The sequence below is a fragment of the Echinops telfairi genome, unplaced genomic scaffold, assembly GCF_000313985.2.
Source record: "Echinops telfairi isolate 266 unplaced genomic scaffold, ASM31398v2 ScPeMD7_70;HRSCAF=299, whole genome shotgun sequence".
Classification (NCBI taxonomy): domain Eukaryota; kingdom Metazoa; phylum Chordata; class Mammalia; order Afrosoricida; family Tenrecidae; genus Echinops; species Echinops telfairi.
In genome coordinates this window covers 72,877,201-72,897,515 of record NW_022103968.1, presented here as the reverse complement: position 1 = coordinate 72,897,515, position 20,315 = coordinate 72,877,201, and the positions used below count along the sequence as shown (strand labels likewise).

Sequence of the window (20,315 nt, the reverse complement as noted above, 5' to 3'; positions counted from 1 at the left end):
ACAGTACGTGGACAACTTGCTCCTGGTGGCACCCACCCTGTCATAGTGCCTAACAGGAACACAAAGTTTGTTACAAACTCTGGGGTCATTGGGGTATCGGGCTTCAGCCAAGAAGGCGCAGATTTGCCAAAGGGAAGTGACCTACCTGGGATACAAACTGAAGGAGGGGCAGCGTTGGCTAACTGCAGCCATGAAGCAGACCATATTAAACATACCCTCTCCCAGAAACCCTCGCCAGGTAAGGCAATTTCTGGGTTCAGTGAGATACTGCAGGTTATACCAGGGTTTTCAGAAATTGCCAGACCCCTTTATGAAGGATGTAAAGAATCCAAGCAGTGGGAATGGAGCACAGCCATGGATCAGGCCTTTAGGACTTTAAAAAGGGCCATGCTGGAGCCACCTGCCCTCGCTTTGCCAGACCCATCTAAGCCGTTTGCTTTATTCATTGATGAAGCAAAAGGAGTGGCCAAAGGAGTCCTAACTCAACAGCTTGGGCCCTGGAGGAGGCCAGTGGCCTACCTCTCAAAGAACCTACACCCCATTGCAGCCGGATGGCCTGCTTGTCTGTGAATCATTGCCGCCACTGCTATGTTAGTAAAAGACGCGGACAAACTTTCTCTGGGACAGGACTTGGTTATATACACCCCCTCATGCCATAGAGGGAGTCTTAAAACAATCCCCTGGAAGATGGTTCTCAAATGCTCGGCTCACTCACTACCAGGGACTGTTGTTAAACGCTCCTAGAATAACTTTTTCTTCTCCTACTGTTCTAAATCCTGCCACCTTGCTGCCGGACCCAGAAGCAGGCCCTGTGGAACACGGCTGTGCTGATATTTTGGCAGAAATCCACTTGCCCAGGAGAGACCTAACCAATAGGCCTCTTCCCAACAGTTAATTGGTGTGGTTCACGGACGGCAGCAGCTTTGTGCAGGATGGAAAAAGGTATGCAGGGGCAGCAGCTGTTACAGCAGGGGGACAAGTGGTGTGGGCTGAATGTCTTCCCACTGGAACATCTGCCCAGAAAGCCGAGCTCATTGCGCTCACAAAAGCCCTACAGCTGGCAGAAGGCAAGAAGTTGACGGTATTCACAGACAGCAGGTATGCTTTGGGAACTTTGCATATTACCGGGACTCTATATAAAGAAAGAGGATTCATCACCGCGGAAGGAAAAGAAATAAAGAATAAAACTGAGGTGTGGCAGCTACTGGAAGCTGTGGCCCTGCCAAAAGCTGTGGTGCTTGTGCACATGCCAGGACATCAAAGGGACAACTCTATGGAAGCTAAGGGCAATCGCGCCGCAGATGAGGAGGCAAGAAAGGCTGTGGTCCAAAGGAAGGAGGAAAGCGAACCTGAAGTCCAGGTGAGCAGGTATGCCTTGTTCAGTTCTCTCCTCCAGGAATGGGATCCATTCCAAGTGTGGCCAGTTACACTACTGAAGAAGAACAATGGGCCAAACAAAAGTTACAGGTCCTGCCTGAAGAGGACTCTCCCTGGCTAAAGGCCCAGGACAATCTTATCCTTCCTACTGAGGTGGGACAGCAAATACTATACAACCTGCACAGCACCACTCATTGGGGGAAGAAAAAAATGCTAGTTATTGCAAACTGCAGTTCAAAGGCCAAGGACAAACTGCAGAGCAGCTGGTGAGCCAATGCCGTGTCTGCCAGGAAATGAAACCAGGTAAAATAGTGAATGTGCTTCAGGGGGCTAGAGAAAAAGGTAAGCAACCTGGGTTAAGTTAGGAGGTAAATTTTACTGAGATCCAACCAGGAAAATATGGTTACAGGTATTTGTTAGTCTTCATAGATACTTTTTCAGGGTGGGTGGAGGCTTTCCCAACCAAGAAGGAAACAGCTCTGGTAGTAGCTAAGAAAGTGTTGGAAGAAATAGTACCTAGATATGGAATGCCTCAAACAATTGGATCTGATAATGGACCCACTTTTGTAAGCGAGGTCGTTCAAAATTTGGCCCGAGCCTTGGGGACAAACTGGAAACTGCATTGTGCATACAATCCGCAAAGCTCTGGGCAAGTAGAAAGAATGAACAGAACTTTGAAGGAGACTTTGACCAAATTGGCCTCCGAGACTGGCAAAAACTGGGTGACTCTCCTGCCGTTTGCTATATTCCATGTGCGGAATTCCCCCTACATTCTTGGATTAATACCTTTTGAGATTGTGTGTGGTAAACCACCCCCCCAACCCCCCATTATCCCTAGAGCGTTCAATCCGCCCTATGCAGGGCCTGCTGAGATATTAGGGGCTATGCAAGCCGTGCAGAGGGTACAGGCCAATGTTTGTCCCGCCATTCAGGCTGTTTACCAAAATGCCATTGAGCAGGCCAATGCAGCTGGAAGTCAACATCAGCATTTGCCTGGGGATTGGGTTTGGTCGAACGTTCGAAGGTTCCATAGCAAAAATCTGGAAACCAAATGAAAGGGGCCTTATCAAATTGTTTTAACTTCTCCCACAGCCTTAAAAGTAGAAGGAGTGGCGACCTGGATTCACCGCTCCCATGTACGACCCACCAGTGAGAACAAACAGGAGCAACAGCAAAACCGGTGGAAGGCATCGTCCAACCCAGAGAGCCCGCTGAAGACCAAATTGACTCGCGTGACCACCTGAACACTGCCAGACACATAATGAGAACACCAAGAACATGAGTGCTGATAATTACCTTTGCATTTATAACCTTTATAGGAGAGGTAATGACTAACTCGAATCCTCACACACCATACAACCTTACCTGGGAAATCACTAATTTAGACACTCAGGAAGTTTATAATAGGACCTCGAGATTGGCCCCAGTGCACACCTGGTGGCCAGACCTGTACTTTAACCTAGAAAAAATTAGTCCTTTAGAAGAAATGGAAGGGGGATCATGGAGAAAGATACAAAGGTGGGTATCAATGAGTAAAAACGGGTTTTATGCATGTCCAGGGTTCAGGACTGGGAAAATGAGGCGTGAATGTGGGGGAATTGAGTCTCTTTATTGGGCAGCTTGGAAATGTGTCACCACCAACGATGGGGAATGGAAATGGCAGGTAAAATCTCTTTTCATTGCAATGTCTTATGTCCGGCCATGTTCACGGACCAGGTATGCTTCTGACTGTAACCTAATACGTGTAAAGTTCACAGAGGAAGGAAAAAGGGACAAACGATGGGTTTCAGGACTTTCCTGGGGAATATATCTTTATCAAAGCCCATTATTTGGCACCATAATACAATTAAAGCGAAAAATTTCCCCCGCCACGGGGGTCATAGGACCAAATCCGGTACTGGGAGGGTGACAGCAAGAACAAAAACACTCTTGCCTAACTGTTGCCCCATCCTTAAACCCTAAAACCCTGGTGGTAGAAATGGAAACTCAAATAGCCCCTAAAGTGTATGAGCTAGGGATCCTCTATAGAAGATGCTAACAGCAGCACACGAAACCTTAAAGCACACTAACCCCAGTGCTACTGAGGCCTGTTGGCTATGCTATGATATCAGACCCCCATTCTATGAGGCAGTAGGGATAGCTGCCCCTTTCAACCTGTTAAACGCAGAGGTCCCCGGGTCCTGCAGATGGGACCGTAAAGGCCCAGGACTGACACTCCAGGCAGTCACTGGAAATGGAACTTGCATAGGAAAGGTGCCGTCTAGCCATGCTCAGTTCTGCGCTGATATCTTCCCTTCTGTAAATACAAGTGGTGGGATAAAATGGATAGTTCCGGCGCTCAATGGGTGGTGGGTATGCTCTAAAACTGGACTGACTCCATGCCTTAGCCTACCTGTCTTTAATGAATCAATAAAGTTCTGCATCATGGTGATAACATTCCCAAAAGTTGTTTACCATCAAGAAAAAGTGACGTATGACGCATGGACAAGGGGTATGGAGGGTACCGAGCTGACCGGGGGAAGCAAGAACCCTTCACGGCAGTAACCTTAGCCACCCTTTTTAGCCTTGGTGCAATAGGAGCAGGAACCGGCATCTCATCCTTAGCAGCACAGCACCAGGGATTTAATAGTTTAAGGGCAGCCATAGACGAAGATATAGCTAGAATAAAAGAATCTATCTCCCATTTAGAAAAGTCACTAACCTAACTCTCCGAGGTAGTGTTGCAGAATCGCAGGGGACTAGCCTAGTGTTCCTCCAGCAAGGAGGGCTGTGTGCAGTCTTGGGGAAGAATGCTGTTTTTATGCCGACCACACTGGGGTGGTAAGGGAGTCCATGGCTAAAGTCAGGGAAGGATTGGCCAGACTGAGACGAGAACGTGAACAAAAGGAGGGATGGTTTAAATCATGGTTTAATAACTCGCCTTGGTTTCCCACCTTGCTCTCTACTTTGTTGAGACCCCTAATTGTACTTGTGCTCATTCTCACTTTTGGACCATGTATTGTAAACAAATTAATTGTTTTTGTAAAAGAATGCGTCAATACTGTCCAGTTGATGGTACTACAACAACAGTACCACAGGCTGAATCCTGACCCCTGTCTTGTAATGGAAGAGGTACAGAACACCACTTTCGAGCAAGAGTGCTTGTAAAAACATCAAAAGGGTGGGGGGGGGGGGCTTTGCATGACACTGGGGGAAAAGTGCTGTTTTCATACAAACCACCCCTAAACCAGGGTAAATCTAATGTAACCTGCTAATTTCTCGCTTCTGTACACCTGCTTATTGCCAAATCAGATTGGAGTATGGTTACTCCAAATAGTTACAACATAAAAAGGGGGGAATGTGGGGTCCAGGTTTACAACTGCCAGCACCAGCGCCATGACAGGCTGTATAAAACCAAAGTCTGGAGTAGGCCTAAGTTTCAGTTTCAGGTTCCTGGTCACTGAGGCAACTCTGCCGGATGAGACATCGCCTGTTTCAAACTGACCAATGGGACGCATCACCTGACTGCGAACTAACCAGTGGAATTCAAGCAACAACCCGCCACCGATTGACCAATCGGGGAGGCACGCGCGAAACTATTCACCAACCACCGCTGGACATCGCTGGCGCCAGAAGCTCCTCCAATGAACTCAAGGAACAACGACATAGGACCTTCCCCGGTTCCCTCACCCTATAAGAGCTAGGCTACCAAAGCACTCGGGCCAATTCCCTTTTGGACGCTGGGTCCCCGCTGCGCCGGGTAGCGGAGGGAGGAAAGTCCCAGCTCGAGCTTGCAAATAAACTCCTTTTGCCGCTTTTGCATCTCAAGTGGCCGTGTTCATTCCGTGTGCCCGAAGTGAGCTCGCCTTCCTTTCCCAAATCTAACAGACATGGTGAGTAGAACTCTGCAGATCCCACTGAACCTCCAGGCTGGCAGTGGCACCCACCCAGCAGTGCGGCAGCAGGAAGAGCTGGTGATCAGTTTCTGTAAAGATCTGGTCGTCCTCTTGGGTGGTGGAGTTGATCCTGGCTCATGTGACCCTCTAGGTTACAGAACGCCCTGTGAAGTTTTCTTCACCACCACCGTCATCTCTGTGGGGACAGATCCCGAGCTCTTCTTGCACACAGCCACTGGGTGTGTTTAACTGCCAACTCTGGTTACCAGCCAGATGGAGTTTCTTGCAGTTGACAAACCCCATGGAGCAGTTCTGTTTTGTTAACACATGCAGCCACCCTGTGTTGGAATTGTGGATAGCAATGGGGATTATTTGGTTTTGGGGTGTTTTCTTGGTTTGGTTTTGTTTGGGGTGGAGGGGTGGGGGGAGTAGCAGAATGAGGCTTCAAATCCAGGTAGGCTCCAAACGATACAATCTCACAGCACTAAGCTCTGTGGACCACTTTCCGGGAAGTCCAAGTGAAGAGTAGCTATGGAGTCCTACCTGGATCAGTGACCTCATGTTGGCAAAATGTGTATCCATGGCACCTCCATGGGGGAAGTTCTGGTTCATTCTCTTCATTAGCTCTGAGAAACAGCTGAAGGCAAGAGCCTCTGGGGAGGAAGGACAGGAGAGAAATGGTCAGCTGTGCCACTGCCCAAGGGCAACAGCGCCTTCAAGCCAGTATCTAATGCTAAGGTTTTTGTAAAAAAAATTTTGTAAACCCTATGACAGAATGAGAAAAACACATACAATGGTGTTTCTTAGTTATCTTGGGCTGCTAGAACAGAAATACCACAAGAGGGTGACTGGTCAACAGAAATTTATTTTCTCAAAATTTTAGGAAGTCTGAATTCAGGGCGTCAGCTTTCACTCACTGTTGCCTTTTGGGTAAGTTCCTCATCTCTGTTCAACCTTTGTAGGCTTGGCATCCCCTGGACATCTGCAGGTGCCTTGCCATCATCATCACCTGCATCTCAGAGGTTCTGGACAAAGGGATGCTGGATCCAAAGGATGTTCTCAGCTCCCACTTCATCTTCCTTGGTGGTATTCCTCTGAGATCCCTCTGATCTCTGCTCGGTTGTTTAATGTCTTTTGTTTCTCAAAAGATACTGACTCAAGATCAAGCCTAGATCTGTAGATCGTATCCAACCTCACTAATAGAACTCTAATTCTGCCTCACTTACATCATTTCAAAAACAAACCCACTGCCATAGAGTCTGCTCCAAATCGAAGCGACCCTCTAGGACAGGTAGAACTACCTCTGTGGGTTTCTGAGACTGTAATTCTTTACAGCAGCAGAAAGCTTCATTTTTCACTTATTAATATTTTGCAGAGGTCTTGTGGCAATGTGGTGTGTCAGTTGGTCTTGATGGTTGCTTCCATGAACAATGATTGTAGATCCCAGCAAAGGAAATCCTTGCTAACACCACTCTTCTCCATTTCTCATGATGTTGTCTATCAGTCCAGTTGTGTGGGCTTTCTTTACAGAGCTATAAGCCATGCCGAAGGCTGCAGCCCCTGATCCTCATCACCACGTGCTCCAAGGCCTCTTGGCTTTCAACAAGCAAGACGGTGTCATCTGCACATTGCAGGCTGTTCCTAAACCTTCCTCCAATCTTCATGCCACATTCTTTCCATATAGTCCAGCTTCTGGGATTAACTGCTCAGCATACAGATTGAATAAGTACACGGAAAGGATACAATTCTGACACACACCTTTCCTGGTTTTAAACAACATGGCATTTCCTTATTCTGTTCAAACAACTGCTTTTTGATCCATGCGCAGGTCTCGCATGAGTGCAACGAAGTGTTCTGGAAGCTCCATTCTTCTCAATGTCCAGTGTTTGTTATGATCTACACAATCACATGATCTTGCATGGTCAACAAAACACAAGTAAACATCTTTCTGGTAGTCTCTTCTTTCAGTCAAGATCCATCTGACGTTAGCAATGATATCCCTCATGCCACATCTCTTCTGAACCTAGCTATTAGCTCCCCATCCAGATATTGCCGCAATTTGTTAAATTATCTCCAGCATAATTTTATTCTCATATGATAGTAACGATATTGTTCGATAATTTCTGCTTTCTGTTGGGGCACCTTTCTCTGGAATGGACACCAACATGTGTGCTTCCAGTGCTTGAAAGGATGTTGTGTTTTGCCAAATGCTATATCTGTGTCTGTGAGATGATCCCATACTTTTTGTTCTTTATTCTAGTAACATGACGTATTACCCTGATCTTCGAATGTTAAATCACTCTTACATTCCTGAGAATAACACTTTGATAAGAAGCCTTGGAGAGCTAGTGGGTAAAGTGGGCACCTGGGCTAAAAGTAGGCAGTCTGACTTCTGGCGAATAGCCTAGCTGTTCCACAGGAGAAAGTGGAAGCAGCCTGTTTCCATAGAGATTTGTTGTTGTTGTTGTTGTTAGATACTGCTAAATCAGTTCCAACTCATAACAACCCTGTGTCCAACAGAACTTAATACTGCATGGTCCCTAATAATTGTTATGTTTGAGCCGCTGTTGCAGCCATTGTATCAATCCATCTCATCAAGAGACGTCTTCTTTTATACCATCCCGCTACTTTACCAAGCATGATGTCCTGCTCCAGGGACTGGTCTCTCCTGGCTGCATGTCCAAACACGTGAGATGAAGGCTCACCATCTTGCCTCTAAGGCTGTGGTTCTTCACCTTCCTAATGCCACGACCCTTCAGTACAGTTTCCCATGTTGTGGTGACCCTCAACCATAAAATTATTTTTGTTGCTACTTCATAACTGTATTTTGCTACTGTTATGAATCATCATGTAAATATCTGATATGCAGGATGTATTTTCATTTTACAAAGTGAACATAATTGTCCCCACTCCCAGCCAGTCCTGGGGTTTTGGGGCTCAGCTCGAGGGGCGTCCCTCTGGGACATGGGGGTGCAGTGAATGGTGTGACCCTTTGCTGGGCATGCCTACATAGTGGGGTATGCTGGGCCCCTCTAGGGTTTCCCATGTGGGCTCCAATGAATTTCTTCCCTTTTGCTTAAAGAAAAATTGAACATAATTAAAGCACAGTGATCAATCACAAGAACAATATGCAATTATATATTGTGAAATATTTCTTTCTAATGGCAAATCAATGACATTTTGTCTTGAAGCATGGTGTAGCATGGGTAAGTAACAGTCTTCATGCCAGGTACTCATAGGTGGGTGCATCTGCATGTGGGGAGAACCGCCTGGAGACGGATAGAGGAGTGGTGTCTTGGTTCCTAAGACCATTGGAAATATGTTTTCTGATGGTCCTAGGCAACTCCTGTGGAAGGGCCGGTCTCACCAGAGGGGTCATGACCCACAGGTTGAGAACCACTGCTCTAAGGAGTCTTCTGGCTGGACTTCTCCCAAGACAGATGTGTTTGTTCTCACAGTTCCAGAACCCCTGGAGCTGTTCTACTTGGTGCCATAAGGACCACGAGTCAGAACCAACTGCACTGCAGTGGGCTTGGCTTGGGGTTTTATGCTGTCATACATAGGATTGTGGTGTAAAATTATTTCATGCGTGTCAAACTCGACTTTCTAGTATCTTGTGGAGGATTTTTACACCTATATTCATAAAAAACATTGATTTATAGCTTTTTGGTTTTTGATGATTTTACCATATTTTGGTGTCTGGGTAATAGTGGCTTTATAGGATGGGTCGGAATGTTCTCCTCCCCTTCTGTTTTTAGAAAATATTTAATAAGAATTGATAGTAATTCTTCTTCAAACATTTGGTAGAATTCACCAGTGGCACCTTCTGGATTTGGGATTTCCTTTCTTCTCATTCATCATTTTTCTTCTCTCTATTCAGTTTCTATTGTGAATTAGGTGAAGGTTTACAGAGATCATCAATTTTCCATTCAATGATTCAGACACATTTTGTTTCATATCATTGATTGCCATCACCACAATGTAACCTCATATTTCCCACTTCCTGCATTTCTCATTTCCACTCCTCTGTCCTTCTGAATTTTGTCCTTGAGCAAATGCGGCCTTTTTTAATTCAAGTGGTTGCCTTTTCTAAAGAGTACATACTTCCCTGGGGTTATTGTTCCCTTTTGAGAACTGCCTCTTGTTTGCCTGAAAACTGTCCCTCAACCATAGAAACCATTATCAGTAGGGTGTGAACTCCACCCACAGGAACCAAATCCATGACTGCAAGCCTTTAGGGAGAAGTAGCCCATTGTCCTTAGCAGCAGGGAGCAGGCCTACCTGTGGTGGGGCGAGACAGTAGTCTGGCAGCTGACTGCCTTAACGGAAGTAACTTGACAATCATTTACCGTTAGCTGCAAGCAGTGTCCTAAGTCTAACATCTACTTGAGGGAGACAATTTGGGAGAAATCTTTCTGTTTCCCCGCACCATAGGGTCACTATGAGTCAGCTTGACTAGATAGCCGTGAGTTCGGTTTGTTTGGGGTTGAAAGGGTGGCTGAAGGCTAAGGTTCCACTAGTCTTGCTCTGACCCATAAGCCTGCTCCTATCTACGATTTTCAGTTTTGTTTCTTATTTTGCTCCCACTCTATCCAGGACCTTTTAAAGAGACCTGTAATGGTAGCTTGGCACCATCTAGTTCTTCCAGATCTCTGAGACATAGACATCAAGGCTCATATGGTTTATCAGTCCTCTAGACTCATTATTTCTATGTCTCTTCATTCTGTTTCCCTCCTTCTTCTTTGCTCCAGACGTTGCTGTTAGGTGACTACTCAGAGAGACCCTTTAGGTACACCAGAATGAGACGTTGTTGTTAGGTGACTACTCAGAGAGACCCTTTAGGTACACCAGAATGAGACACTACCCAGCTCTGTGCCATCCTCATAATTGTTATGATGGAGCTCATTGTTGCAGCCACGGTGCCAATCCATCTTGTGGAAGGCCTTCCCCTTTTTTGTTGCCTTTCTCCTTTTCCAAGCATGGTGTCCTTCTCCAGGGACTGGCCTATCCCGACAACATGTCCGAAGGATGTAAGACAACTCACCATCCTTGTTTCTAACAATCATTCTGGTTATACTTCTTCCAAGACAGATCTGTCTGGTCTTTTGGTTGTCCATGGTACTCTCCATATTCTTCCTCAGCACCATCACTCCCACACATGGGTTCTCTCTGGCCTTCTCCAGACAGGGAGAGACCAATAGTTGTGCCTCAGATGCTGCTCACCAACTTCTCAGACACCAGCAGCTTCTCACATTGTGGAACATCGTCTTTGTGGACTTGTTCTCATCCATCTTTATCCTTTCTGTGGCTACCCAAGGCCTGGCTGGAGGCTGGGTGCCTGGACACACATGTAGGGCAAAATGGAATACAAGGACTTTTTGATGCGTTCCCCAGAGAGGTCTTCTGAGTGTCTGTCCCACCTTATTCAATGGAATCCCAGAGTGTGGCTAGTCCCTTCCTCGCAGAGTAGGCAGGACACTGGGGTAGGGAGGACACACTCACCATCATCCAGGATGACCAGCAGTGGAGCCAGAAGGTCACACATGCCCTGGACATAGCCAATTTCAATGTGCTGCCAGATGTAGCTACAAGAGAAGACAAAGGGGGCCAGTGATGCTGCCCATAGTTTACTCCTCAGCCCTCCCTTCTCCGCCCCCCACTCTGGTTGGGATCTTTCATCCATCCCACAGATGGACCACTCCTTCAGCCTCCAGCTGCATCTCCATCACCAATCTCACTCCGGTCAAGTATCCCACGTGCAGCCATGAGCAGGCCCTTCCTAATGCCCAGCTCAAGGAGGTCACCTGCAACCTTCTAGAACCTTCATCGGCTCCCCGATGGCTGCCCAAACTCATCTACTGGGTTACCAAGGCCATTCACAGTCTCCTCCAAGTCTGTCTTTACAGCCTTACCTCACTCCCCAGCACCTCTTTCATCTCCAGGCGCACTGAAATAGTCATTTTGCACAATTCCCTTTCTGGAACTCTCATCTGTCTCTGAGTAATAGCACCTCAGGGAGGCCTTGGTAGTGCAGTTGGATAAGCATAGGGCTGCTAACCACAAGGCTAGTGGTTCAAACCCACCAGCTGCTCCAAAGGAGAAAAATGAGGCTGTTGCTCCCATAAAGATTTGGAGCCTCGAAAACCCTATATAGGGTTGCTACGGGTTGGAATTAGTGTGATGGCAATGGGTTGGCTTGGGTCTGTATCCTTGACAGGGGCCCCAATGGCACAATGTTTAAAACACGTAGCTGCTAATGGGCTGGTCACTGGTTCAAGCTGCTCTGCAGGGGAAAGATGTGGCATTCTGTTTTCATAAAGATCTATAGCCTTAGAAATTCTATAGGGCAGTTCTATCCTCTGTCCTACAGGGTTGCTATGAGATGGGATGGCCTGAGCAAACAAGAGATGTGAAATTCCTGAAAGGAGCTATGGTGGCACAGCACCTAGGAGCTCAGCTAACCAAAAGATCAACAGGTCAAACCCATTAGGAGCACCAGGAGAAAAGGATGAGGCTGCCTGCTTCCATGAAGACCTTAGAAACCCCCCAGGGTGGCGGTGGGCTTGTTGCTTTGGCTACCATCATTCTCACTATGGTTACAGTGTTACCGTGTGAATGGAAGCCAGGTTCCGGGGTGTAGTCTCCCCGCCCCCCAGGCACCTGCACATGATGTTGCGCAGCTTCTCCAGGTTGGCCGGCGTGAAGTACCCGTAGTTTCGGTCACACCGTTGCACGTCCTTCTCGATACGATGTAGGTTCACAGTGTACATGTCCAGGAGCTCCGGCTGTAGGTGCCCAGGGAGGGAAGCACACAACAATGACAGCCCAGCCCCTCACCAAGACCACCCCCACCAGGCCCATCTCCCACCTCCCTGGGAGGAATAGTGTCGCCTTGGGATTTGGCTAAGGTTTTGTTTTTCTGGGAAAGCCTTGTTTACTCTGAACAACAAACATCCTCTTAATCTGTCTCCTTTGGTAATAACACCCGTGACTTGCAGCTACCCTGGGTAAGAGAGGGAACTGTGTCCTCTTGGGTTACAGAGCTGTGACCTGTGGGGAAGCAGATGGCCAGGCCTGTCCCTCGAAGCCCCCGGGTGGGCTCAGATGGCCAGCCTGCTGGCTGACAGGCATGTGAGTTTGTCAGCAGGGCCAAGTGTTGTGTCATGTGGGAAACTGAAAACCTGGAAGAAAGTGTAAGTGGCCTAATCTCTACACTGGTGTCCACAGGGTTTGGAAGACCAGCACAAGTAGTCAAGAGGTATGGATAAAAGCCAAATACACATTCTCCAGATAGAGAGATTTCTCCACAATTGCTCTCCATTAAAATGCTAATATACAGCTGTCTCTTGTCTATAAAATCTTCTCTTACAGGCGCCTGGCCCCTCCCTACGAAGCTGAAGGTTGCCTGTCTTTAAGAGCAGTCTTTTGTCCCTCTCACTTAAGGAGCAAGCTATTCCTGTTGCCTCCTAAGTGCCCCAAACAGTCCAGAAGTGTTCCCCTGGGGAGCTCAGGATAGCCAACCGCCACACACTGCCCATTCTGTTGAGTGTGTGCTCAGTAGAGGCTCGCGGGACTTGTTACCGTGTGACCCGATTGCTGAATAAACTCACACTCTTCTCCTGATGATACTCTCTATCAGTCCCTGGTGCCCTGTTCTTTCGGTCTCCTTTATTTCTACAATGGTGTGGTCATCTCCATTCCAGAGTGAGGCTGGACCCCACAGTGCACGCAGCCCTGACTTACAGAGTAGGTGACACCGCTGGATGACACAGGGGACGTCTCGTGGGTGGCTGACGGGACCACGGCCAGTGAGGCCAGGGCCGGGAAGAGGTTCTCCATGCCAGGCTCCTCAGAGAGGTTGTCCTCACTGTCCTCCGCCTGGCTGCACTGCTGGGCCTCACTGCGCTCCCAGCCCTCCATCTCCATGGCCTCCCTGTCAGGCAAGGCCACGTCCATGCTACCAGTAATGGACATGAACTCGTCCATGCTCTCGTTGGCCAAAAGGTCGCAGTCCAGGCTGTCCTGCACGGCCAGCGCCTCCCGGGAGACCTCGTCACGGGAGGTGGTGGCCTCGCTGCTCTGTTCATTGTCCATGCTGCTGTCCCCGGGCCGGAGCGCTGCAGGGGCATTCCGCTGGGCATCCATGATGCTGTCCTCCGTGCTCAGGCTGGGTTCCGAGTGCTCCGAGAGGCCAGAGGAGAAGTTGTGGGAGGAGGGGTGGCCGGAGTCAGGGGAGCACCTGCCGTTCACCAGGCTCCCATTCGGGATCTTGGTTGGCTTCTCCTCCAACCTGCCTTCCACCTCCACCTGTTCCACCTCATCCACAGACTCAAACACCTGAGGGCAAGGAGCAGAAAGAGAGAGGGCCCAGAGTGGCTGCTACCGCTAGTCTGGCTCTAAGTTGATTCTGACCACATGTGTCAGAATGGAACCACGCTCCATGGGGTCTTGAAGGGCTGATGTTTGGGAAGGCCTTGGTGGTGTAGGGGTTTCAAGTTGGGCCCCAAGGTGAGCAGTTTGAAACCACCAGTCACTCCATGGCAGAAAGATGGAGCTTTCCACTCCTGTAGAGTTACTGTCTCAGAAACCCACAGGGGCAGTTCTACCCTGTCCTATAGTGCCGCTCTAAGTCAGAATCAGCTCCATGGCAATGAGTTTGTTTCGTTTCTTCAGAGGGGACTGGTGGCGGATTCAAATCTGCATCTCTCCATTAGCAGCGAGTGCATTGCCCACTAGGGCCACCCAGTTATTCCCTATTTGCATCAACAGGGAGTGGTTGACATATGGTCATATGGCATACTGGATATAAAAACAAGCTCACTGTTCTCCAGTCCTTCCAACTCCTGTGGTTTCTGAGACTATAAACCTTTACAGGAATAGAAAGGCCCATATTTCTCCCACGGAGCAGCTGGTGGCTTGACCTGTCCAGCTTGCAGTTAGCAGCCCAACTAGGAAACACTGTGCCACTAGGGCTTCGAGTTCATGGAAAACTGGGATAAAACCACAGAGGGATTTCCCTAGAAACTGGACACAGCCCTCCTCTAGACGAACCCAGAAGTAAGAGGGGATGCTAGGAAACTGGGATGGGAGGAGAAAGTACTCATCCTGTACACATAGATTTTCCCCCAATACGTTGGGTCGTTGAGCGTGAGGTTTGTGGTTCACACTGCGCAGCTGCTCCATGGGAGAATGATGAAGCTGACAGCTGTGTGACAGCTCAGAAACCCTCAGGAGCCAGTCTACGGGGTCTTTGGGGTGGCTATGAGTCAGAATGGGCCCGAGGTGGTGGGTTTGGTTTGTCATTTAGTAGCGAGAGCTTAAACAAAGAAAGTGGATTTGATAGGAGGGAGGGCAACAGGGTGTGGGGGAAGGAGGGCAACAGGAAGGGGGGAAGGAGAAGGCTGGCTGACCTGTGTGCTACTGCTGGAGTCACTCTGTAGACGGACATTCTGGCGGCCGGAACTACAGCTCTGGGAGGACTGAAACAAGAGCAAGCAGGACAGTGAGCGGTCAGGGTCCTGCCTCGCCCCAGTGGCGATGCTCAGCATTAGTCAGGAGGTTACCTCCCTGGGCCTCGGATTCCTCTCTGTCAAATGAAAGGGTGGAATTTGCTCTCTGCTGCCTAGAGCCCTCCTGCAGAAGACCCTCACCCAGACGGACTCTGCCCTTGTCATGAAGGTTCCCATTCAACTAGAAGCGAGTGGTGGCATGAATAGCTAGCTCTTTCCTCTTCCCCACTCCACACACAGAGACTCCTGGTGGTGACATGGGTTAAGCATTGGGACTGCTAACCACAAGGCCAGCAGTTAAAGCCCGCCTGCTGATCCTTGGGAGAAAGATGAGGCTGTCTACTCCCATGAAGATTTACAGTCCCAGAAAGCCCAGGGGCAGTTCAACTCTGTCCTCTTTCTCAACTCTCACAGCCATCTAAGGCAGCAGTTCTCAACCTGTGGGTCGCGGAGACCCCTTTGGGGGTCGAACTACCCTTTTACAGGGGTCGCCTAAGACCATCGGAAAATGCATATTTCCAATGGTCTTAGGAACTGACACACCGCTCCTCTATCCGTCTCCAGGTGGGTCCGCCTACATGCAAATACACCCACCTACTGTCACCCAGGCTTCAAGACAAAACTTCATTGATTTGTCATTAGAAATAAATATTTCACAATATATAGTTACATATTGTTTTTGTGATTGATCGCTATGCTTTAATTATGTTCAATTTGTAAAAATGAAAATACATCCTGCATATCAGATATTTACATGACGATTCATAACAGCAGCAAAATTACAGTGATAAAGTAGCAATGAAAATAATTGTATGGTTGGGGGTCACCACAACACAAGGAACTGTGTTACAGGGTCGCAGCATTAGGAAGGTTGAGAACCACTGCTCTAGGGGATTCTGACTCATAGCAACCCCATATGACAGGGTAGAACTGCCCCTGCAGGTTTCGGAGACTACAACTCTTTACGGGAGTGGAAAGCCCTTTCTCCCATGGATTGGTTGGTGGTTTGGTACTGCTGACTGTGTGACTCACCACGCCACTCTCCCCACTGCCATGGGATGGATTCCGACTCCCCGGGACCCTATAGGACAGAATAGAACTGCCCTGTGGGTGTCTGAGACTATCAGTCCTCACAGGAGTAGAAAGCTACATCCCTCTCCTGTGCAGCAGCTGGTGCAGTCAGCAGCTTAACGCATACCCACTAGGGCACCAGGGCTCCTCCGAGGGCCACTAGGAGCAGAAGTGACTGGAAGGCTATGGGTAGTTATTGCCCCATCCATTCCTCTTGTTCTGTAACTGTTTAATTTAAATCGTGAGTTTCATTTCTGTTGCGGTGAGAAAGACACACTCAGGAACACACGTGAATTGAACTCTGTCTACACATAGGGGTAATGACACCCCTCACTTTCTTCAGTTCCTCTACTGGCCTCACCCTCGTTGCCTGAGTTGTTCCTCCCCATTTACATATACCCTCTGTCCCCCACGCTTCCACCTGACCTTTCCAGCTGCTGTAGCATATTTGGAGCCCTGATTGGGTAGTGGTTCTGCATTGGGCTGTAAACCGAAAGGTCAACAGTTCGGAACTATCAGCAGCTCCATGGGGAAAAGGTGAGGCTGTCTACTCCTGTAAAGAGTAACAGTCATGGAAACACACAGGGGCAGTTCTACCCTGTCCTAAAGGGCTCATCATGAGTCAGAATTGACTCGATGGCAGTGAGGTTTTCTGGGAATCAATTTGGTCCTATATTCAATCAATCAACCAAGCAATCATTCAATAAATCAATAGCCAAACCAAACTCACTGCCATCAAGACAATTCTGACTCATTCTGATAGGACAGACAGAGCCGTGGGTTTGAACGACGAGCCAGGTGGTGAGTTAACAGTCCGATGCTTACCCCCCTGAGCCACCACAGCTCCTTGGAGCCTAACACCAAACCCAGTGCCTCATCTTGTCGATTCCAACACGGAGCATCTTCAGACAGCACATCTTCAAGGCACCTATCTCACCAGTTCAGGAAGATTTGCTTTGTTTTGAGATGATTTCAGGGTACACATTTAGCTTAAGGCTTCTCTCAGAGCAATGGTTTTGGGGGTCACCTGGCCTTGATGGTCCTGTTGCCCTCTAAAAGTACAGTCGCTGCCCTCCTGGGGCTGGCTTCAGCCAGAGGGGTGGCAGCCAGCCTGCCCCAAACAATTATCGTCTTCCTTCATATTCGAGAAAGGAGCCCTGAGGGAGCAATGGGTTAGGTGCTGGGTTGCTTACCACAAGGTCAGTGGTTCAAAGCCCCACTGATACCCTCCCCCACCCACCCGCACCCACCCCCAGTGAGAGACGAGGCTGACTGCTCCCCTAAAGCGCCGCAGTTTCGGAGACCCAATGCAGGGGTTCTGTGAGTCGGAATGGGGTTCTTTTGGTTATCACCCTGAGAAGAGGCCCAAATCAACCTATGGGAGGATGAGACCCCTGGGGCAGAGCTAATTCACCCAGACTCGAGAGGTCAACCAAGATCCACAAGCCAGTTTGCTGGCCCCATTCAGAGGAGAGCTGCCTGCTGACCCATAGACCACTGTGCAAAAGCAAGCATTCCTGCCAGAAGTCCCTGCCTTAGGGCCTGGAGTGGGGCGCTCTGACGGATGTAGCCGGTGAAGAGAGGCACCGGATACACTCGAGTATAAGCTGACCCGAATATCAGCCAAGGCACCTAATTTTACCAAAAACTGCATTAAAAATGTGCTGAAAAACTTGCTTATCCACGAGTATATACAGTAACTATTTCCCTACAAGACCCCCTTGAAAGATGGCCAGCACTTCAAAGCCACCAGCTGCTCGTAGGGAGAAAGATGAGGCTTTCTATTTCCGTAGAGTGACAGGCTCAGAAACCCACAGAGGCAGTTCCACTCTGTCCTACAGGTGGCGATGAGTCAGAATTGACTCGATGGCAGTGGGTTTTGTTTTTGTTTTTCTCCTTTGGGACCCTAGAGGCTCTTCCAGGGCACCCCTGCCACTGAGCAGAGCACTGGGCACAGAACAGGGACTCAGGGAGGGCAGTCTCCCCTAGGGGCTTCCCTGGGCATGTTCTCAATGAAGATCATCATACAGGGCCCCGGGGCCCCATGGTGCTGAGGTTTACCCTGAAAGGCTCAGGGAAGCCCTCTATCAATACTGGGTGCTCCTCTGCTGTACTGAGCTCACAGGTCCTAGTGAGAGGTTCCTGAGATCCCACTGGTCACACTGCATTATGCTGATCCACCGCCAACCATGTTGGTGTGACCGTTTTCTCTGATCTCCCATGTCCTCTGTAAAGCTCTGTATTCCCTGCAAACCCTTGCACCCATTTATGACCTCGAGCTGATGGTCTCTCTCATCTGGATGACAAGTCTCTGAGATTGCCCTGGCCTGGCCCCGCTCTCTTAAGAAGACAAAGAGGAGACTGGTGGGATCCAAGACCATGGCCCTCCCCACCCATCAGGCCTAGAACTGCACTCATGCCTGTGTTAAAATCATCACCCATCGCAGAGCCAAGGGTGGCATGGACCCCAGGGCAAAGTTCAGAGGTTAGGAGAAGAGGAGGAATGGAAACCAGAAACACAGGGAGGAAGTGGGATTTGGGATGCTCCCTGATGAGGTCAGCCACAGACAGTTTAAGATTAAAATAGGTATGAACCGTTGAATGTAACATGGATGCTCAGCTCTGCCAACCTTGACCTAATTCACAATAAAAACTTAAACAAGCCCTGGACCTCAGATTTCTTCCCACATCAACACACAGATTGACTTCCGTGTTTCCCATGACTTTTCAAATTGTATTCGGTTGTATGCTTCTCCCATCACTAGTCCAGCCCACTAGAGACAAGGGTGTTTTCCGAAGTCTTCCTCGCCATCCAACACGGGAAGCCAGGCCCTGTCTGCACTCGATCTCACTGGGTCAGCTCCCTGCAAACCTCCCCGGCAGAGAGGCCGAAGCCCCAAGGAAGGAAAGGTGCTCAACTGAGGCCCAGAGCTGGGAGATGGGTAGTGCTGGGGTTCAACTCTTGGTAGGTCTGACTCCAAAGTCACGACCCTTCTTCCTCCTACCCCCAATAAACATTACGAGCCAGCACTGAGCTCTAAGAGGGAACACAGGAGAAGGTTCTGGATAATGGGAGAAGGTAGAACAAAACTCAAACTTATAAGGAAACCAAACTCACTGCCATTAGGTTGATGCAACCATCGTCACCCTATGGGCTGGGGCAGAATTGCCCCTGTGAGTGTCCGAGACTGTAACTCTCAATGGTATTAAATCATGGTCTTTCTCCAGGCCTTGCAGATCACAGCTCAATGAGCAACCACACTGCCACCAGGACCAGGCTTATTTGACAGAGAGAAACTGATGGGACCCCCGAGACGATGACCCTCAGTCACCCGTTAGATCTGAAACAGAACTCACCCCGTTTTTCAATTTTCAGCCAGACAACAGACAGGTCTGCACAAGGATCAGTAACACTAGGGAGATACACACTCTTTCGAATCGTCAACCACTGATATCCAAAGTGTGGCCTTGACCCCAGGGTGGAGCTCAAAAAAGGTTTGTAAGGAAGGAGGCACACAACAAGAAAGGCAGCAGGGTAAGATGTTGCTTTAAGGGCACTGTGATGACCGTCCCTTGATGGCCCAGGGCCCTAAGGGGACAACACTGGAGACTCATGTCGGGACTGGCCCGGGCTGACCCCGCGACACCGAGGCAAACCACTAAAAGTGCGCAGCAGAGCAACCGTGGGAGCAGAGCAGAGAGCCCCCGAGGGAGTACAAAGAACAGACTCGGGGGCCAGAGCATGGTACCCCATCGGTCCTGACTGAAGGACATGCCTAGAGATCGAAAATCAGACCTTGATCTATTTACAGGTTTTTCTTTAAATTTTTTTTTCTTTTAATTAATTTATTCTTCTGTGGGTAATTAGTTTCCTTTTTTGTTGTCATCGCTGTGTTCTCATGGATCACCTATCTTGCTATGGCTTGGTTTTTGATGCATATTATTATCTCTACAGCTCTATCTAGATAAGATAGACTGGATGAATAGTCTGGAGGAGAAAACAACGGGACCAATGGCTCTGGGGGGACATGGGAGAGGGGGAGGCAGGGGCAAGGAGGTGGTGCTGACCAACCCAGGGACAGGGGAGCAACAAGTGATCCAAAATCAGTAGCAAGGAGGGTGTGAGAGGCCTGGTATTCAGCAAGGGCATTGTAACCAAGAGAAATTACTGAAACCCAAATGAAGGCTGAGCATGATAGTGGGACAAGAGGAAAGTAAAAGGAAATAGAGGAAAGAATTAGGGGACAAAGGGTATTTATAGAGGTCTAAAGACTAGAATGTAAATATATCTATGTAAGAGTGTGGGGAAACAGATCTACGTGCATATATTTATAGGTTTAGTATTAAGGTAGCAGAAGGACATTGGGCCTCCACACAAGTACATACTTAATGCAAGAACACGTCGTTCTATTAAATTGGCATTCCAGGATACACACCTTCCCGACATGATTGCTGAAGAAAAATGTGTGCTTAAGCAAAAGTG

The 20,315-nt window shown here is 48.7% G+C and overlaps 1 protein-coding gene across 1 annotated transcript in view; it reads right to left on the bottom strand.

Moving 5' to 3' along the window:
• Positions 1-20,315, bottom strand: part of SGSM1 (small G protein signaling modulator 1) — an 84,805-nt gene that overhangs the window by 12,249 nt on the left and 52,241 nt on the right. Inside the window, exons 17-21 of the mRNA XM_004701208.4 lie at positions 14,663-14,731; positions 12,996-13,589; positions 11,913-12,037; positions 10,755-10,837; positions 5,796-5,905 (exon numbers count right to left, since the gene is read on the bottom strand). Of these exons, the coding sequence (XP_004701265.2) occupies positions 5,796-5,905; positions 10,755-10,837; positions 11,913-12,037; positions 12,996-13,589; positions 14,663-14,731 (981 nt within the window). The remainder of the gene's footprint in view (positions 1-5,795; positions 5,906-10,754; positions 10,838-11,912; positions 12,038-12,995; positions 13,590-14,662; positions 14,732-20,315) is intronic.